The 19,067-nt window shown below is 51.5% G+C and overlaps 1 protein-coding gene across 3 annotated transcripts in view; it reads left to right on the forward strand.

Annotated features, from left to right (window-relative positions):
• The first annotated feature begins 4,859 nt into the window (after positions 1-4,859).
• The window catches only part of ncam3 (neural cell adhesion molecule 3), a 33,551-nt gene continuing 19,343 nt past the window's right edge, over positions 4,860-19,067 (forward strand). Inside the window, exons 1-3 of one of the 3 annotated variants that reach the window (XM_067975404.1) lie at positions 4,860-5,016; positions 14,140-14,214; positions 15,863-16,078. In XM_067975404.1, coding sequence (XP_067831505.1) covers positions 4,962-5,016; positions 14,140-14,214; positions 15,863-16,078 — 346 coding nt within the window. In that variant the 5' untranslated portion in view covers positions 4,860-4,961. The remainder of the gene's footprint in view (positions 5,017-14,139; positions 14,215-15,862; positions 16,079-19,067) is intronic. The other 2 variants (XM_067975406.1, XM_067975407.1) reach the window with 2 other exon arrangements.

Below are 19,067 nucleotides of genomic sequence, written 5' to 3' on the forward strand. Positions count from 1 at the left end.
AACCCCCCCCCGCCGAACCCCTCGATTAGATTCCAGTCTGTAACTCACTCCCGGGTATCTGTTATTCTATATATAAACCCCCCGAACCCCTCGATTAGATTCCTGTCTGTAACTCACTCCCGGGTATCTGTTATTCTATATATAAACCCCCCGAACCCCTCGATTAGATTCCAGCCTGTAACTCACTCCCGGGTATCTGTTATTCTATATATAAACCCCCCGAACCCCTCGATTAGATTCCAGCCTGTAACTCACTCCCGGGTATCTGTTATTCTATATATAAACCCCCCCGAACCCCTCGATTAGATTCCAGCCTGTAACTCACTCCCGGGTATCTGTTATTCTATATATAAACCCCCCCGAACCCCTCGATTAGATTCCAGCCTGTAACTCACTCCCGGGTATCTGTTATTCTATATATAAACCCCCCGAACCCCTCGATTAGATTCCAGCCTGTAACTCACTCCCAGATATCTGTTATTCTATATATAAACCCCCCGAACCCCTCGATTAGATTCCAGCCTGTAACTCACTCCGGGGTATCTGTTATTCTATGTATAAACCCCCCGAACCCCTCGATTAGATTCCAGTCTGTAACTCACTCCCGGGGTATCTGTTATTCTATATATAAACCCCCCGAACCCCTCGATTAGATTCCAGCCTGTAACTCACTCCCGGGTATCTGTTATTCTATATATAAACCCCCCGAACCCCTCGATTAGATTCCAGCCTGTAACTCACTCCCGGGTATCTGTTATTCTATATATAAACCCCCCCGAACCCCTCGATTAGATTCCAGCCTGCAACTCACTCCCGGGTATCCGTTATTCTATATATAAACCCCCCCGAACCCCTCGATTAGATTCCAGCCTGCAACTCACTCCCGGGTATCTGTTATTCTATATATAAACCCCCCCGAACCCCTCGATTAGATTCCAGCCTGTAACTCACTCCCGGGTATCTGTTATTCGATATATAAACCCCCCGAACCCCTCGATTAGATTCCAGTCTGTAACTCACTCCCGGGTATCTGTTATTCTATGTATAAACCCCCCGAACCCCTCGATTAGATTCCAGCCTGTAACTCACTCCCGGGTATCTGTTATTCTGTATATAAACCCCCCCGAACCCCTCGATTAGATTCCAGTCTGTAACTCACTCCTGGGTATCTGTTATTCTATGTATAGAGTAATTGTTAGCAAAATGAAAGCCTATTGGATTAAAGGGACAGTGGCAGCGTGGATTCAAAATTGGCTAAGGGGCAGAAAGCAGAGAGTAGTGGTGAACGGTTGTTTTTCAGACTGGAGAGAACTATACAGTGGTGTCCCCCAGGGGTCAGTATTCGGACCACTGCTCTTTTTGATATATATTAATGACCTGGACTTGGGTATAGAGGGTATAATTTCAAAGCTTGCAGATGACACGAAACTGAGAAATGTAATAAACAGTGAGGAGGATAGTAACAGACTTCAGGAGGGCATAGACAGACTGGTGAAATGGGCAGACACATGGCAGATAAAATTTAACACAGAGAAGTGTGAAGTGATACTTTTTGGCAAATAGAATGAGGAGAGGCAATATAAACTAAATGGTACAATTTTAAAGGGAGTGCAGGAACAGAGGGACCCGGGGGTGGGGGAACAGAGAGACCCGGGGGTGCGGGAACAGAGAGACCCGGGGGGTGCGGGGAACATAGAGACCCGGGGGGTGCGGGAACAGAGAGACCCGGGGGTGGGGAACAGAGAGACCCGGGGGGTGGGGGAACATAGAGACCCGGGGGGTGCGGGAACAGAGAGACCCGGGGGTGGGGAACAGAGAGACCCGGGGGGTGGGGGAACATAGAGACCCGGGGGTGTGGGAACAGAGAGACCCGGGGGTGTGGGAACAGAGAGACCCGGGGGTGGGGGTACAGAGAGACCCGGGGGTGGGGGAACAGAGAGACCCGGGGGGTGGGGGAACAGAGAGACCCGGGGGGTGGGGGAACAGAGAGACCCGGGGGGTGGGGGAACAGAGAGACCCGGGGGGTGGGGGAACAGAGAGACCCGGGGGTGCGGGAACAGAGAGACCCAGGGGGTGGGGGAACAGAGAGACCCGGGGGGTGGGGGAACAGAGAGACCCGGGGGGGTGCAGAAACAGAGAGACCCGGGGGTGGGAGAACAGAGAGACCCGGGCGTGGGGGAACAGAGAGACTCGGGGGTGGGGGAACAGAGAGACCCGGGGGGTGGGGGAACAGAGAGACCCGGGGGTGGGGGAACAGAGAGACCCGGGGGGTGGGGGAACAGAGAGACCCGGGGGTGCGGGAACAGAGAGACCTGGGGGTGGGGAACAGAGAGACCCGGGGGTGCAGAAACAGAGAGACCTGGGGGTGGGGAACAGAGAGACCCGGGGGTGGGGGAACAGAGAAACCCGGGGGGTGGGGGAACAGAGAGACCCGGGGGGTGGGGGAACAGAGAGACCTGGGGGTGAATTTACACAAATCCTTGACGGTGGCAGGACAGGTTTATAGCGCTGATCAACCATGGAAATTACAGCAACTGATTGGAGAATCTCGGAGGAAATACCTGTCTCTGGTGTGTCCCTCTCCCCATCAGTGTGTGTCTCTGTGTCAATCTCTGTATATCGGTATATCTGTGAGTCTCTGTATGTGTCTGTATGTCTGAGTTTGTCTCTCTTCTGTCTGTATATCTGTGCCTGTGTCTGTCTCTGTCTCTGTATCTGGATATCTGTGTCTGTGTGTCTCTGTTCGTCTGTGTGTGTCTCTCACTATGTGTCTGTCTCTGTGTGTGCGTTTCTGAGTGTCTGTCTCTGTCCGTCTCTGTGTGTCTGTGTGTGTGTCTCTGTGTTTCTCTCTGTGTTTCTCTCTGTGTGTTTCTGTCTCTGTTTCTGTCTGTGCTTCTCTCTCTGTGTTTCTGTCTGTGTTTCTCTCTCTCTGTGTTTCTCTCTGTGTTTCTCTCTGTGTTTCTGTCTCTGTTTCTCTCTGCGTTTCTGTGTGTGTGTGTGTGTGTGTGTGTTTGTCTGTGTGTGTCTCTGTGTTTTTCTCTCTGTGTTTCTCTGTGTTTTTCTCTGTGTTTCTCTCTGTGTTTCTGTGTGTCTCTCTGTGTGTCTCTCTGTGTTTCTGTCTGTGTTTCTGTGTTTCTCTCTGTGTTTCTGTCTGTGTTTCTGTGTGTCTCTCTGTGTTTCTCTCTTTGTGTTTCTGTCTCTGTGTTTTTCTCTCTGTGTTTCTCTCTCTGTGTTTGTGTGTGTGTGTTTCTCTCTGTGTTTCTCTCTGTGTTTCTGTCTCTGTTTCTCTCTGCGTTTCTGTCTCTGTTTCTCTCTGCGTTTCTGTGTGTGTGTGTGTGTGTTTGTCTGTGTGTGTCTCTGTGTTTTTCTCTCTGTGTTTCTCTGTGTTTCTCTCTGTGTTTCTGTGTGTCTCTCTGTGTGTCTCTCTGTGTTTCTGTCTGTGTTTCTCTCTGTGTTTCTCTCTGTGTTTCTGTCTGTGTTTCTGTGTGTCTCTCTGTGTTTCTCTCTTTGTGTTTCTGTCTCTGTGTTTTTCTCTCTGTGTTTCTCTCTCTGTGTTTGTGTGTGTGTGTTTCTCTCTGTGTTTCTCTCTGTGTTTCTGTCTCTGTTTCTCTCTGCGTTTCTGTCTCTGTTTCTCTCTGCGTTTCTGTGTGTGTGTGTGTGTGTGTTTGTCTGTGTGTGTCTCTGTGTTTTTCTCTCTGTGTTTCTCTGTGTTTTTCTCTGTGTTTCTCTCTGTGTTTCTGTGTGTCTCTGTGTGTGTGTCTCTCTGTGTTTCTGTCTGTGTTTCTGTGTTTCTCTCTGTGTTTCTGTCTGTGTTTCTGTGTGTCTCTCTGTGTTTCTCTCTTTGTGTTTCTGTCTCTGTGTTTTTCTCTCTGTGTTTCTCTCTCTGTGTTTGTGTGTGTGTGTTTCTCTCTGTGTTTCTCTCTGTGTTTCTGTCTCTGTTTCTCTCTGCGTTTCTGTCTCTGTTTCTCTCTGCGTTTCTGTGTGTGTGTGTGTGTGTTTGTCTGTGTGTGTCTCTGTGTTTTTCTCTCTGTGTTTCTCTGTGTTTCTCTCTGTGTTTCTGTGTGTCTCTCTGTGTGTCTCTCTGTGTTTCTGTCTGTGTTTCTCTCTGTGTTTCTCTCTGTGTTTCTGTCTGTGTTTCTGTGTGTCTCTCTGTGTTTCTCTCTTTGTGTTTCTGTCTCTGTGTTTTTCTCTCTGTGTTTCTCTCTCTGTGTTTGTGTGTGTGTGTTTCTCTCTGTGTTTCTCTCTGTGTTTCTGTCTCTGTTTCTCTCTGCGTTTCTGTCTCTGTTTCTCTCTGCGTTTCTGTGTGTGTGTGTGTTTGTCTGTGTGTGTCTCTGTGTTTCTCTCTCTGTGTTTCTCTCTGTTTTTCTCTGTGTGTCTCTCTGTGTTTCTGTGTGTCTCTCTGTGTTTCTGTCTGTGTTTCTGTGTTTCTCTCTGTGTTTCTGTCTGTGTTTCTGTGTGTCTCTCTGTGTTTCTCTCTCTGTGTTTGTGTGTGTGTTTCTCTCTGTGTTTTTCTCTCTGTGTTTGTGTGTGTGTGTGTGTGTGTGTCTGTATCCACCTTTACCTTAACTGTTATGAGTGTTTCTGTTGTCCAGTGTTTCATTCCCTGCACTGTTTGAGACACTGAACATCTGTTTCATTGCATGCTGCTTGCTTTGTGTAAATACCAGGTCCTTTGTGGCTCGGGAGGAGGTCTGCCTGGCGCCTGCCAGGGGCAGACAGCTGGGGATGATTTGAAAGAAATGGTCCTAATGGGGGGGAGGTGGACGTGCAAGAGATGGGGAGATAAGACTGGTCCAGGATGGGCCAAGGAAGGAAATGTCATTGTCACAGGCCAGGACTGAGAGGATAAATAGAGAGGGGCTCAAATCACATCTGACACACACTCAGAACCTTTCAGTTTTGTGAAGCTTGCGCTGGAACCTGTTTCCAGGAAGACTGAGCAAGAGAAAAGAGAGACGAGCATGCTTCAAGTCAGCATCTGCACGTGTGTCCTGTTTCTGGCCAGTACCGGGACAGGTAAGATGACAATCCTGTACGATACAGAATGATGGGGATTGCATTCAAATTAATCACTTTTTTACTGGGACTCTGGTGGGAACGTCTCAGTCCTGAGCTGTTAGCCTTTGCTTAGTGGGTCTCTCCCTCTCTCTCGCCTCTGAGTCAGAAGGCCGTGGGTTCGAGACCCCACTCCAGAGACTTGAGCCCCAAAATCCAGGCTGACGCTCCCAGTGTCAGCACTGAGGGAGCGCCGCACTGTCGGAGGGTCAGTACTGAGGGAGCGCCGCACTGTCGGAGGGTCAGTACTGAGGGAGCGCTGTACTGTCGGAGGCTCAGTATTGAGGGAGCGCTGCACTGTCGGAGGGTCAGTACTGAGGGAGCGCTGCACTGTCGGAGGGTCAGTACTGAGGGAGCGCTGCACTGTCGGAGGGTCAGTACTGAGGGAGCGCTGCACTGTCGGAGGGTCAGTACTGAGGGAGTGCCGCACTGTCGGAGGGTCAGTACTAAGGGAGCGCTGCACTGTCGGAGGGTCAGTACTGAGGGAGCGCTGCACTGTCGGAGGGTCAGTACTGAGGGAGTGCTGCACTGGCAGAGGGTCAGTACTGAGGGAGCGCTGCACTGTCGGAGGTGCTGTCTTTCGGATGAGACGTTAAACCGAGGCCCCGTCTGCCCCCTCAGGTGGACGTAAAAGATCCCATGGCCAATATTTCGAAGAAGAGCAGGGGGGAGTTCTCCCCAGTGTCCTGGGGCCACTATTCATCCCTCAACCAACAGCACTAAAAAACAGATGATCTGGTCATTATCCCATTGCTGTTTGTGAGATCTTGCTGTGCGAAAATTGGCTGCCGCGTTTCCTACATTACAACAGTGACTAGACTTCAAAATAGTACTTTGGGACGTGGTGAAAGGTGTTTGTATAAATGCAAGTCTCTTTGATTTGAAGCATCTCAGGTGAGCTGTGAGCACCGTATTAACGAGCCGCCACCTCAGAGGTGAGGGTTTGGGAATCGGAAAGTCCTCACAGCTGTCAGACACGAGAGCGCTGCTTTGTGATTCGAAATGTAATTTCCCTGTTGCAGGGCGAGATTTATTTTGAATTGTAACTCAGGCGTTGGTCAAACTGTGCGTGCAGTGAATTAATGGTTCAGAATTCAGGCGGTGAACCTGGCAGTGTGGATCAGACTAAAGCGCAGTCTTGTCCTTAGCAGCAGGGAAATGCATCCCATAAACATTTTTGGTGCTCGTTGGGTGAGCCTTGGGACAGAACAACAACCTCTGGCAATCCAGTACTCGACCAGTACAGGGCTACGGGGGAAGAGCAGGGTCGGAGGGCAGAGTGGGACTAATTGGATAGTTCTACCAAAGAGCCGGCACAGGTGCGATGGGCAGAATGGCCTCCTTCCGTGCGGTTTCATTCTATGATTCTAAGCCCCCAGTGAGACTCATTCTCCAATCGCACCTCTAGCCCAGAGTCTTCACTGAGGAAGATTTCGAAGGCTCATTGCTAGCCTGCAGGAGGCCGCAAGCGCTCCTGTCCTGCGGAGCACTGCTGTCTGCTCCAGGAGGCCGTGCGCAGGAGACAGTGCGGAGCGAGTATGGAGACGTGATAGAGGGGGGCGTAAAATGGATGGTAGTGGATTGGCTGCTGGTTATACACACCCGCCCTTTGTACACACCGCCCATTGTACACACCGCCCGTTGTACACTGCCCGTTATACAGCCCGCCCGTTGTACACACCGCCCATTGTACACACCGCCCATTGTACACTGCCCACTATACAGCCCGCCCGTTGTACACACCGCCCATTGTACACACCGCCCGTTGTACACTGCCCGTTATACAGCCCATTATACACACTGCACGTTATTCTGCCCATTATACACACTGCACGTTATTCTGCCCATTATACACACTGCCCGTTATTCTGCCCATTATATACACTGCACGTTATTCTGCCCATTATACACACTGCACGTTATTCTGCCCATTATACACACTGCCCGTTATTCTGCCCATTATACACACTGCCCGTTATTCTGCCCATTATACACACTGCACGTTATTCTGCCCATTATATACACTGCCCGTTATATGCCCTGCCCGTTGAACACCCGCCCGTTATACACCCGCCTGTTACACACTCGCTCATTATACACCCCGCCCGTTGAACACCTGTCCATTTTACACCCACCTGTTACGCGCTTGTTATACACCCATTATATATCTGCCCATTATACACCCGCCCGTTGTACACCCGCCCATTGTACACCCGCCCGTTATACACCCGCCCATTGTACACCCCGCCCGTTGTACACCCGCCTGATATACACTTGTCCGTTTTACACCCTGCCCGTTATACACCCTGCCCGTTATACACTGGCCTGTTACACACTTGCCCATTATACACCTGCCTGTTACACACCCGCCCGTTAAACACTCCCCTGATCTTTCCCATTGAAGTCAACGGAAAGGTAAATCTCAGCAATAAAGACCTCAGCGGAACAAGGGGTTAAGACTCAGGTTCAACAATACAGGAAGATATTGCCACAATACGCAGGAAAAGTGCAGAGAAAGTCAACGTGCCGTTTCCTCCCTCGGGGATTGAAACTCTGTCTATTGTTGTTCCCTTGGCTTTCTGATTGCAACACAACCTTCACCAAAAGGCAGCTCCCACCTATCCTCAGCCCCACTATTTCGGGATTCACCGATGATGGACAATGTAAACAGCTTGATCCTGAAACAATGGCATGGCATTCCCCATGAAATCTGTCCTCAGTAGAGTTTGTCCCGAGTGGCACCTGCTTATTCCCATGTATCGGATGTGTTCTTTCTATATCGAGCCTATTGTATTCTGTGCGTGAGTTTGGGGGGAGGGGTTATTGCTACGAAGGGAGGCCAAGGAGGAAACACTCTCTCCTAATTGGGCTATTTTTAGTCACTCGTCGTCTTGCTCGTTGGTGAGGGATGTTTCACAGACAAAACAATGGTTCGAATCTCATTATTAAAGAAGACCCCATTTAAAGAGGGAGTCTCACCATCAGGGACCCCGTTTAAAGAGGGAGTCTCACCATCGGGGACCCCTTTTAAAGAGGGAGTCTCACCATTGGGGACCCCATTTAAAGAGAGAGTTTCACCATCAGGGACCTCTTTTAAAGAGGGAGTCTCACCATCGGGGACCCCTTTTAAAGAGGGAGTCTCACCATTGAGGACCCCATTTAAAGAGGGAGTCTCACCATCGGGGACCCCTTTTAAAGAGGGAGTCTTTCGGTCAGGGACCCCATTTAAAGAGGGAGTCTCACCATCGGGGACCTCTTTTAAAGAGGGAGTCTCACCATCAGGGACCCCTTTTAAAGAGGGAGTCTCACCATCAGTGGCCCCATTTAAAGAGGGAGTCTCACCATCGGGGACCCCTTTTAAAGAGGGAGTCTCACCATCGGGGACCCCTTTTAAAGAGGGAGTCTCACCATTGGGGACCCCTTTTAAAGAGGGAGTCTCACCATCGGGGACCCCTTTAAAAGAGGGAGTCTCACCAACAGGGACCCCATAAAGAGGGAGTCTCACCATCAAGGACCCCATTTAAAGAGGGAGTCTCACCATCGGGGACCTCTTTTAAAGAGGGAGTCTCACCATCGGGGACCCCTTTTAAAGAGGGAGTCTCACCATCAGGGACCTCTTTTAAAGAGGGAGTCTCACCATCGGGGACCCCTTTTAAAGAGGGAGTCTCACCATCAAGGACCCCATTTAAAGAGGGAGTCTCACCATCGGGGACCTCTTTTAAAGAGGGAGTCTCACCATCGGGGACCCCTTTTAAAGAGGGAGTCTCACCATCAGGGACCCCATTTAAAGAGGGAGTCTCACCATCAGGGACCCCATTTAAAGAGGGAGTCTCACCATCGGGGACCTCTTTTAAAGAGGGAGTCTCACCATCGGGGACCTCTTTTAAAGAGGGAGTCTCACCATCGGGGACCCCTTTTAAAGAGGGAGTCTCACCATCGGGGACCCCTTTTAAAGAGGGAGTCTCACCATCGGGGACCCCTTTTAAAGAGGGAGTCTCTCGGTCAGGGACCCCATTTAAAGAGGGAGTCTCACCATTGGGGACCCCATTTAAAGAGGGAGTCTCACCATCGGGGACCCCTTTTAAAGAGGGAGTCTCTCGGTCAGGGACCCCATTTAAAGAGGGAGTCTCACCATCAGGGGCCCCATTTAAAGAGGGAGTCTCACCATCGGGGACCCCTTTTAAAGAGGGAGTCTCACCATCAGGGACCTCTTTTAAAGAGGGAGTCTCACCATCAGGGACCTCTTTTAAAGAGGGAGTCTCACCATCAGGGACCTCTTTAAAAGAGGGAGTCTCACCATCGGGGACCCCTTTTAAAGAGGGAGTCTCACCATCGGGGACCCCTTTTAAAGAGGGAGTCTCACCATCAGGGACCCCTTTTAAAGAGGGAGTCTCTCGGTCAGGGACCCCATTTAAAGAGGGAGTCTCACCATCGGGGACCCCTTTTAAAGAGGGAGTCTCACCATTGGGGACCCCATTTAAAGAGGGAGTTTCACCATCAGGGACCTCTTTTAAAGAGGGAGTCTCACCATCGGGGACCCCTTTTAAAGAGGGAGTCTCACCATCAGCGACCCCATTTAAAGAGGGAGTCACACCATCGGGGACCCCTTTTAAAGAGAGAGTCTCTCGGTCAGGGACCCCATTTAAAGAGGGAGTCTCACCATCAGGGGCCCCATGTAAAGAGGGAGTCTCACCATCGGGGACCCCTTTTAAAGAGGGAGTCTCACCATTGGGGACCCCTTTTAAAGAGGGAGTCTCACCATCGGGGACCCCTTTTAAAGAGGGAGTCTCTCGGTCAGGGACTCCATTTAAAGAGGGAGTCTCACCATCAGGGGCCCCATGTAAAGAGGGAGTCTCACCATCGGGGACCCCTTTTAAAGAGGGAGTCTCACCATTGGGGACCCCTTTTAAAGAGGGAGTCTCACCATCGGGGACCCCATTTAAAGAGGGAGTCTCACCATCAGGGACCCCTTTTAAAGAGGGAGTCTCACCATCAGGGACCCCATTTAAAGAGGGAGTCTCACCATCAGGGACCCCATTTAAAGAGGGAGTCTCACCATCAGGGACCTCTTTTAAAGAGGGAGTCTCACCATCGGGGACCCCTTTTAAAGAGGGAGTCTCACCATTGGGGACCCCTTTTAAAGAGGGAGTCTCACCATCGGGGACCCCATTTAAAGAGGGAGTCTCACCATCGGGGACCCCTTTTAAAGAGGGAGTCTCACCATTGGGGACCCCATTTAAAGAGGGAGTCTCACCATCGGGGACCCCTTTTAAAGAGGGAGTCTCACCATCAGGGACCCCATTTAAAGAGGGAGTCTCACCATCAGGGACCCCATTTAAAGAGGGAGTCTCACCATCGGGGACCCCTTTTAAAGAGGGAGTCTCACCATCAGGGACCTCTTTTAAAGAGGGAGTCTCACCATCAGGGACCTCTTTAAAAGAGGGAGTCTCACCATCGGGGACCCCTTTTAAAGAGGGAGTCTCACCATCGGGGACCCCTTTTAAAGAGGGAGTCTCACCATCAGGGATCCCTTTTAAAGAGGGAGTCTCTCGGTCAGGGACCCCATTTAAAGAGGGAGTCTCACCATCAGTGGCCCCATTTAAAGAGGGAGTCTCACCATCGGGGACCCCTTTTAAAGAGGGAGTCTCACCATTGGGGACCCCTTTTAAAGAGGGAGTCTCACCATCGGGGACCCCTTTTAAAGAGGGAGTCTCACCATCAGGGACCCCATTTAAAGAGGCAGTCTCACCATCGGGGACCCCTTTTAAAGAGGGAGTCTCACCATCAGGGACCCCATTTAAAGAGGGAGTCTCACCATCGGGGACCCCTTTTAAAGAGGGAGTCTCACCATCAGGGACCCCATTTAAAGAGGGAGTCTCACCATCGGGGACCCCTTTTAAAGAGGGAGTCTCACCATCAGGGACCTCTTTTAAAGAGGGAGTCTCACCATCGGGGACCCCTTTTAAAGAGGGAGTCTCACCATCAGGGACCTCTTTTAAAGAGGGAGTCTCACCATCAGGGACCTCTTTAAAAGAGGGAGTCTCACCATCGGGGACCCCTTTTAAAGAGGGAGTCTCACCATCAGGGCCCTTTTAAAGAGGGAGTCTCACCATCAGGGACCCCTTTTAAAGAGGGAGTCTCACCATCAGGGACCCCATTTAAAGAGAGAGTCTCACCATCAGGGACGTCTTTTAAAGAGGGAGTCTCACCATCAGGGACCCCTTTTAAAGAGGGAGTCTCATCATCGGGGACCCCTTTTAAAGAGGGAGTCTCACCATCAGGGACCTCTTTTAAAGAGAGAGTCTCACCATCAGGGACCTCTTTTAAAGAGAGAGTCTCTGTTCCCTCTCTTACATCATTTTCTCTTTTGCATTTCCCTCCTCGCTCTGCTCCCCATCCTTTCCCTTCCTTCTCTCCCTCATTATCTCTCTCTCTCTCTCTCACATTTCCCTCCCTCTCTCCAACTCCAACTCTCACAATTTCAACTGCACTTTCCTGGTTCAATCTCTATCATTGTTTCAGAGTGGTTCCCGAAGGTACCTGGTACGATGAGGAGATTCACTTTCTGGACGTACTTTGGTTTTATCCTCAGCGAGTTGATTGCGCGGCTATCAGGAATCAGCAACATTTTAATGAGTTTGGAGAACTTTTACCCGCATATCCGCTGCTCCCAGTGGCTGTTCAAAGTTTATCAGGCCCAGGGGAGGCTGCAGTACAGGACATATCATGCCTGAGTTGATGGAGTATTTCCTGCCTTAATTTCCTAAGAAGTGTTCTGTATGCCAGGCGTGCTCCCTGTTTGGAACTGTTCCTGGTAACAGAGTAAGAATTGGGAGACAGCTCCACTCTCTGTCCGCGCGACTAAACACGCAGCAAGTCTGAGAGATTGATTCAATTGAGCAGAATCACCTTGTAGGAGGTTTTACTATGTAAACATAACAGCAACTCGCATTTCTACAGTGTCTTTAATGCAGTAAAACATCCCAAGGGGCTTCACAGGAGCGATTATCGGACAAAATTTGACACCGAGCCACATAAGGAGATATTAGGACAGGTGACCAAAAGCTTGGTCAAAGAGGTAGGTTTTAAGGAGCGTCTTAAAGGGGGAGAGAGAGGCGGAGAGGTTCAGGGAGGGAATTCCGGAGCTCAGGGCCCAGGCAGCTGAAGGCACGGCCGCCAATGGTGGAGCGATTAAAATCGGGGATGCGCAAGAGGCCAGAATTGGAGGAGCGCAGAGATCTCGGAGGGTTGTAGGGCTGGAGGAGGTCACAGAGATAGGGAGGGGGGCGAGGGCCATGGAGGGATTTGAACACGAGGATGAAAATTTAGTACAGAACTTCTAACTCAGCCTAACGACCGAACAATTACCCTTGTAAAATAATTCTATTGCTCAAAATAACTGGTGTATGTGGGGTATAGTAGTGTAGTAGTTTCACTAATGTCCTTTAGGGAAGGAAACCTGCCGTCCTTACCCGGTCTGGGCCTATATGTGACTCCAGTCCCCGCATCAACGTGGTTGACTCCTAACTGCCCTCTGAAGTGGGTCCTGGCAAATTACTCAGTTTGTGACAATCCACTACCAGCGGTTCAAGAAGGCGGCTCACCACCACCTTCTCAGGGGATGGGCAATAAATTCCGTCCTTGCCAGCGACGCCCACATCCCCGAGAATGAATTAAAATGAAAGAACCCTTGGGGTACAGCAGTTCAACAACACCCATTAACCCCAACTCTGTTTCCCACAATTTGACCAACTTTCTATCCAGGCGACTACGTTCCCTCTTATACCAGATGCCTGAATTTTTGTAAGAAGCCTCTTGTGAGACACCTAATCAAACACCTTCAGGAGATCCATAATCACTGCATCGACTGCATTCCTTATTAACGCAGGTTAATAAGGCCATAATAAAAGCAAACAAAGCGCTGAGGTTCGTTTCTAGAGGGATAGAATTGAAAAGCAGAGAACTTGTATCGAATTTTGGTTGGACCACACTTGGAGCACTGTGCACAGTTCTGGTCTCCATATACCTTGGTTAGACCACACTTGGAGCACTGTGCACAGTTCTGGTCTCCATATACCTTGGTTAGACCACACTTGGAGCACTGTGCACAGTTCTGGTCTCCATATACCTTGGTTAGACCCCACTTGGAGCACTGTGCACAGTTCTGGTCTCCATATACCTTGGTTAGACCACACTTGGAGCACTGTGTACAGTTCTGGTCTCCATATACCTTGGTTAGACCACACTTGGAGCACTGTGCACAGTTCTGGTCTCCATATACCTTGGTTAGACCACACTTGGAGCACTGTGCACAGTTCTGGTCTCCATATACCTTGGTTAGACCACACTTGGAGCACTGTGCACAGTTCTGGTCTCCATATACCGTGGTTAGACCACACTTGGAGCACTGTGCACAGTTCTGGTCTCTATTAGTAAAAGGATATAGAGGCACTGGAGAAGGTGGAAAAAAGAGTCACAAGGATGATACCAGAACTGAGAGGTTATAACTATCAGGAAAGACTGAACAGGCTGGGGCTCCTTTCTCTAGAAAAGAGAAGGCTGAGGGGTGACCTGATAGAGGTCTTCAAAATTATAAAAGGGTTTCGACAGGGTAGACGTAGAGAAGATGTTTCCACTTGTGGGGGAGACCAGAACTAGGGGGCATAAATATAAGATAGTCACTAATAAATCCAATAGGGAATTCAGGAGAAACTTCTTCACCCAGAGAGTGGTGAGAATGTGGAACTCGCTCCCACAAGGAGTAGTTGAGGTGAATAGTGTAGATGGATTTAAGGGGAAGCTGGATAAACACATGAGGGAGAAAGGAATAGAAGGATATGGTGATAGGGTGAGATGGAGTAGGGAGGGAGGAGGCTCGTGTGGAGCATAAACACTGGGATAGACCAGTTGGGCCGAGTGGCCTGTTTCTGTGCTGTACATTCTATTTAATTCCCTTTATCTATCTAATCAATCACTTCTTTAAAAAAAAACTCTGTCAGATGTGAAAAGCCAATGGGTTTATAGTCATGTCAAGTAAATTTGTGGGCTCAAAATATTTACATTTTGATCTTTATAATCTGACAGCTAAAGTTAAATTGAGCATCGCACCCCAATCTGGTTACATCGAGCTGGGAGACACCAAAGGGTTCATCTGTAAAGGTCAGTATTCAAACCAGAGATCGGGACACACAGACACACACCACACGTAGACACACACACACGTAGACACAGGCACACACACACAGACACACACACACGTAGACACACACACACGTAGACACACACCACACGTAGACACACACACACGTAGACACACACACACGTAGACACAGGCACACACACACAGACACACATGCGCGTAGACACAAACACACTCGCGCGCACACAGACACACACACGCGCGCACACACACACACAGACGTAGACACGCGCGTAGACACAGACACACACACATGAACATGCACACTGACACAGACACACACACACACCACACACACACAGGTGCACACAGACACACACCCACGTAGACACAGGCACATACACACACACACACACACACACACACACACGTAGACGTAGATACAGACACAGACACACACACGCACGTAGACGTAGACAGACACACACACATGAACATGCACACTGACACAGACACAGACACACACACACCCCGACACAGACACACACACACCCCGACACAGACACAGACACACAGACACAGACACACACACACAGACACAGACACACACACAGACACACACACATGTACACACAGAAACACACAAACACAAACACAAACACACACAGACACACACACACATTCAGACGCAGACACACACACAGACGCAGACACACACACAGACGCAGACACACACACAGACACAGAAACACACACGGACACACACACACGTACACACACACATGCGCACACAGACACACACGCGCGCAGACATAGACACACACACACACATGAAAATGCACACTGACACACACACAGACAGACACACACAGACACAAACACACGTACACACAGAAACACTCATAGACACACACACATACACACAGAAACACACAGACACAAACACACACACACAGAAACACAGACACAAACACACACAGACACACACAGACATGCACAGACACACACACCACATACTCACAGACACACATATACACACAGACACACACACACAGACACAAAGACACAGACACAGACCAACATACACAGACACTCACATACAAACACGTACACACAGACACACATATATACACATACACCACACACACATACACAGACAAACACACAGACAAACATACAGACACTCACACACAGACACATACACAGACACACACACTCACAAGCACAGACACACATACACAGACACACACGCATGCACAGACCACACACACACAGACACACACATGCCCACACACAAACAGACTCACATACGCAGACAGACACACAGACACTCATACACACACAAAAAGACATAGACACACACGCACACGTGTACAGATGCACACAGACAGACACACACACAATCACAGACACACATACACGCACATGCATGTACACATAGACATTAAACTCATTGTGGAACTGTGTAATGTAGCACTAAATGTTTTGATTGTAACTGATGTTGGGGCTCGGCTTCTTTCAGTCTGGGCGGGGGTGGGAGTGGTGGGGACAATGGACCTTGCCCCAGATAATTCCCCTTCCCGGAACCCTGGCCACCAAAGGACGCGGATTATAATCGAGCTGCTCCCTGGCTGCCATTCAAACCGAAGCATTGTTCTCTGCTCTTAGTGGACGGAGGTGAGGTTGACGACTTTCACTGGTACAGACCAAATGGTGAAGAGATTGAGGAAGGTGAAGATGCTGACTTTAGCGTGAAGCATTCGGAATACGATTCCCACCTGCACATCAAGGAAGCACAAACAGCAGTTGATGGAACTTATACGTGTGAGGCTCAAGCAGACGACGACGAACAAATTACCAGCAATATTAGGGTCAAGGTTATACGTAAGATTCTATCATCTGTTATTATCATTTTCTTCCCCCTTGAAGCCCCGACACAGACGAGTACCATCAATATCACCTTTTCTTTGATCGCGAGTTGGGAAAACTGTACCAACAGCAGCACTCCCGCTGAGAATTTAACTCGATTTTAAATTTCTCATCCTCGTTTTCAAATCCCTCCTCGCCCACCTCCCTATCTCTGTAACCTCCTCCAGCCCTACAACCCTCCGAGATCTCTGCGCTCCTCCAATTCTGGCCTCTTGCCCATCCCCCGATTCCCATCGCTCCACCATTGGCGGCCGTGCCTTCAGTTGCCTGGGCCCTGAGCTCTGGAATTCCCTCCCAAAACCTCTCCGCCTCTCTCTCTCCTCCTTTAAGACGCTCCTTAAAACCTACCTCTTTGACCGAGCTTTTGGTCACCTGTCCTAATATCTCCTTATGTGGCTCGGTGTCAAATTTTGTTTGATAATCGCTCCTGTGAAGTGCCTCAGGACGTTTTACTCCGTTAAAGGTGCTGTCTGCTCTGACAACCCTGCCCTTCTTAGTATTAATGCCATGGGATCTTTTACATCCACCTGAGAGGGGCAGACGGGGCTTTGGTTTAACGTCTCATCCAAAAGACGGCACCTCCGACAGTACAGCGCTCCCTCAGTACTGACCCTCCGACAGTGCGGCGCTCCCTCAGTACTGACCCTCCGACAGTACAGCGCTCCCTCAGTACTGACCCTCCGACAGTGCGGCGCTCCCTCAGTACTGACCCTCCGACAGTGCAGCGCTCCCTCAGTACCGACCCTCCGACAGTGCAGCGCTCCCTCAGTACTGACCCTCCGACAGTGCAGCGCTCCCTCAGTACCGACCCTCCGACAGTGCGGCTCTCTCTCAGTACTGACCCTCCGACAATGCGGCGCTCCCTCAGTACTGACCCTCCGACAGTGCAGCGCTCCCTCAGTACTGACCCTTCGACAGTGCAGCGCTCCCTCAGCACTGACCCTCCGACAGTGCAGCGCTCCCTCAGTACTGACCCTCCGACAGTGCAGCGATCCCTCAGCAGTGACCCTCCGACAGTGCAGCGCTCCCTCAGCACTGACCCTCCGACAGTGCAGCGCTCCCTCAGTACTGACCCTCCGACAGTGCGGCGCTCCCTCAGTACTGACCCTCCGACAGTGCGGCGCTCCCTCAGTACTGACCCTCCGACAGTGCGGCGCTCCCTCAGTACTGACCCTCCGACAGTGCGGCGCTCCCTCAGTACTGACCCTCCGACAGCGCGGTGCTCCCTCAGTACTGACCCTCCGACAGCGCTGTGCTCCCTCAGTACTGACCCTCCAACAGTGCGGCGCTCCCTCAGTACTGACCCTCCGACAGTGCAGCGCTCCCTCAGTACTGACCCTCCGATAGTGCGGCGCTCCCTCAGTACTGACCCTCTGACAGCGCGGCGCCCCCTCAGTACTGACCCTCCGACAGTGCAGCGCTCCCTCAGTACTGACCCTCCGACAGTGCGGCGCTCCCTCAGTACTGACCCTCCGACAGAGCGGCGCTCCCTCAGTACTGACCCTCCGACAGCGCAGTGCTCCCTCAGTACTGACCCTCCGACAGTGCAGCGCTCCCTCAGCACTGACCCTCCGACAGTGCAGCGCTCCCTCAGTACTGACCCTCTGACAGTGCAGCGCTCCCTCAGTACTTACCCTCCGACAGTGCGGCGCTCCCTCAGTACTGACCCTCCAACAGTGCGGCGCTCCCTCAGTACTGACCCTCCGACAGTGCAGCGCTCCCTCAGTACTGACCCTCCGATAGTGCAGCGCTCCCTCAGTACTGACCCTCTGACAGCGCGGCGCCCCCTCAGTACTGACCCTCCGACAGTGCAGCGCTCCCTCAGTACTGACCCTCCGAAAGTGCGGTGCTCCCTCAGTACTGACCCTCCAACAGTGCGGCGCTCCCTCAGTACTGACCCTCCGACAGTGCAGCGCTCCCTCAGTACTGACCCTCCGACAGTGCAGCGCTCCCTCAGTACTGACCCTCTGACAGCGCGGTGTCCCCTCAGTACTGACCCTCCGACAGTGCAGCGCTCCCTCATTACTAACCCTCCGACAGTGCGGCGCTCCCTCAGTACTGACCCTCCGACAGTGCGGCGCTCCCTCAGTACTGACCCTCCGACAGTGCGGCGCTCCCTCAGTACTGACCCTCCGACAGCGCAGTGCTCCCTCAGTACTGACCCTCCGACAGTGCAGCGCTCCCTCAGCACTGACCCTCCAACAGTGCAGCGCTCCCTCAGTACTGACCCTCTGACAGTGCAGCGCTCCCTCAGTACTTACCCTCCGACAGTGCAGCGCTCTCTCAGTATTGACCCTCTGACAGCGCAGCATTCCCTCAGTACTGACCCTCCGACAGCGCAGTGCTCCCTCAGTACTGACCCTCCGACAGCGCAGTGCTCCCTCAGTACTGACCCTCCAACAGTGCGGCGCTCCCTCAGTACTGACCCTCCAACAGTGCGGCGCTCCCTCAGTACTGACCCTCCGACAGTGCAGCGCTCCCTCAGTACTGACCCTCCGATAGTGCAGCGCTCCCTCAGTACTGACCCTCCGACAGCGCGGCGCCCCCTCAGTACTGACCCTCCGACAGTGCAGCGCTCCCTCAGTACTGACCCTCCGAAAGTGCGGTGCTCCCTCAGTACTGACCCTCCAACAGTGCGGCGCTCCCTCAGTACTGACCCTCCGACAGTGCAGCGCTCCCTCAGTACTGACCCTCCGACAGTGCAGCGCTCCCTCAGTACTGACCCTCTGACAGCGCGGTGTCCCCTCAGTACTGACCCTCCGACAGTGCAGCGCTCCCTCATTACTAACCCTCCGACAGTGCGGCGCTCCCTCAGTACTGACCCTCCGACAGTGCGGCGCTCCCTCAGTACTGACCCTCCGACAGTGCGGCGCTCCCTCAGTACTGACCCTCCGACAGTGCGGCGCTCCCTCAGTTCTGACCCTCCGACAGTGTGGCGCTCCCT

The sequence above is a fragment of the Heptranchias perlo genome, chromosome 42, assembly GCF_035084215.1.
Source record: "Heptranchias perlo isolate sHepPer1 chromosome 42, sHepPer1.hap1, whole genome shotgun sequence".
In the NCBI taxonomy this organism is placed as follows: domain Eukaryota; kingdom Metazoa; phylum Chordata; class Chondrichthyes; order Hexanchiformes; family Hexanchidae; genus Heptranchias; species Heptranchias perlo.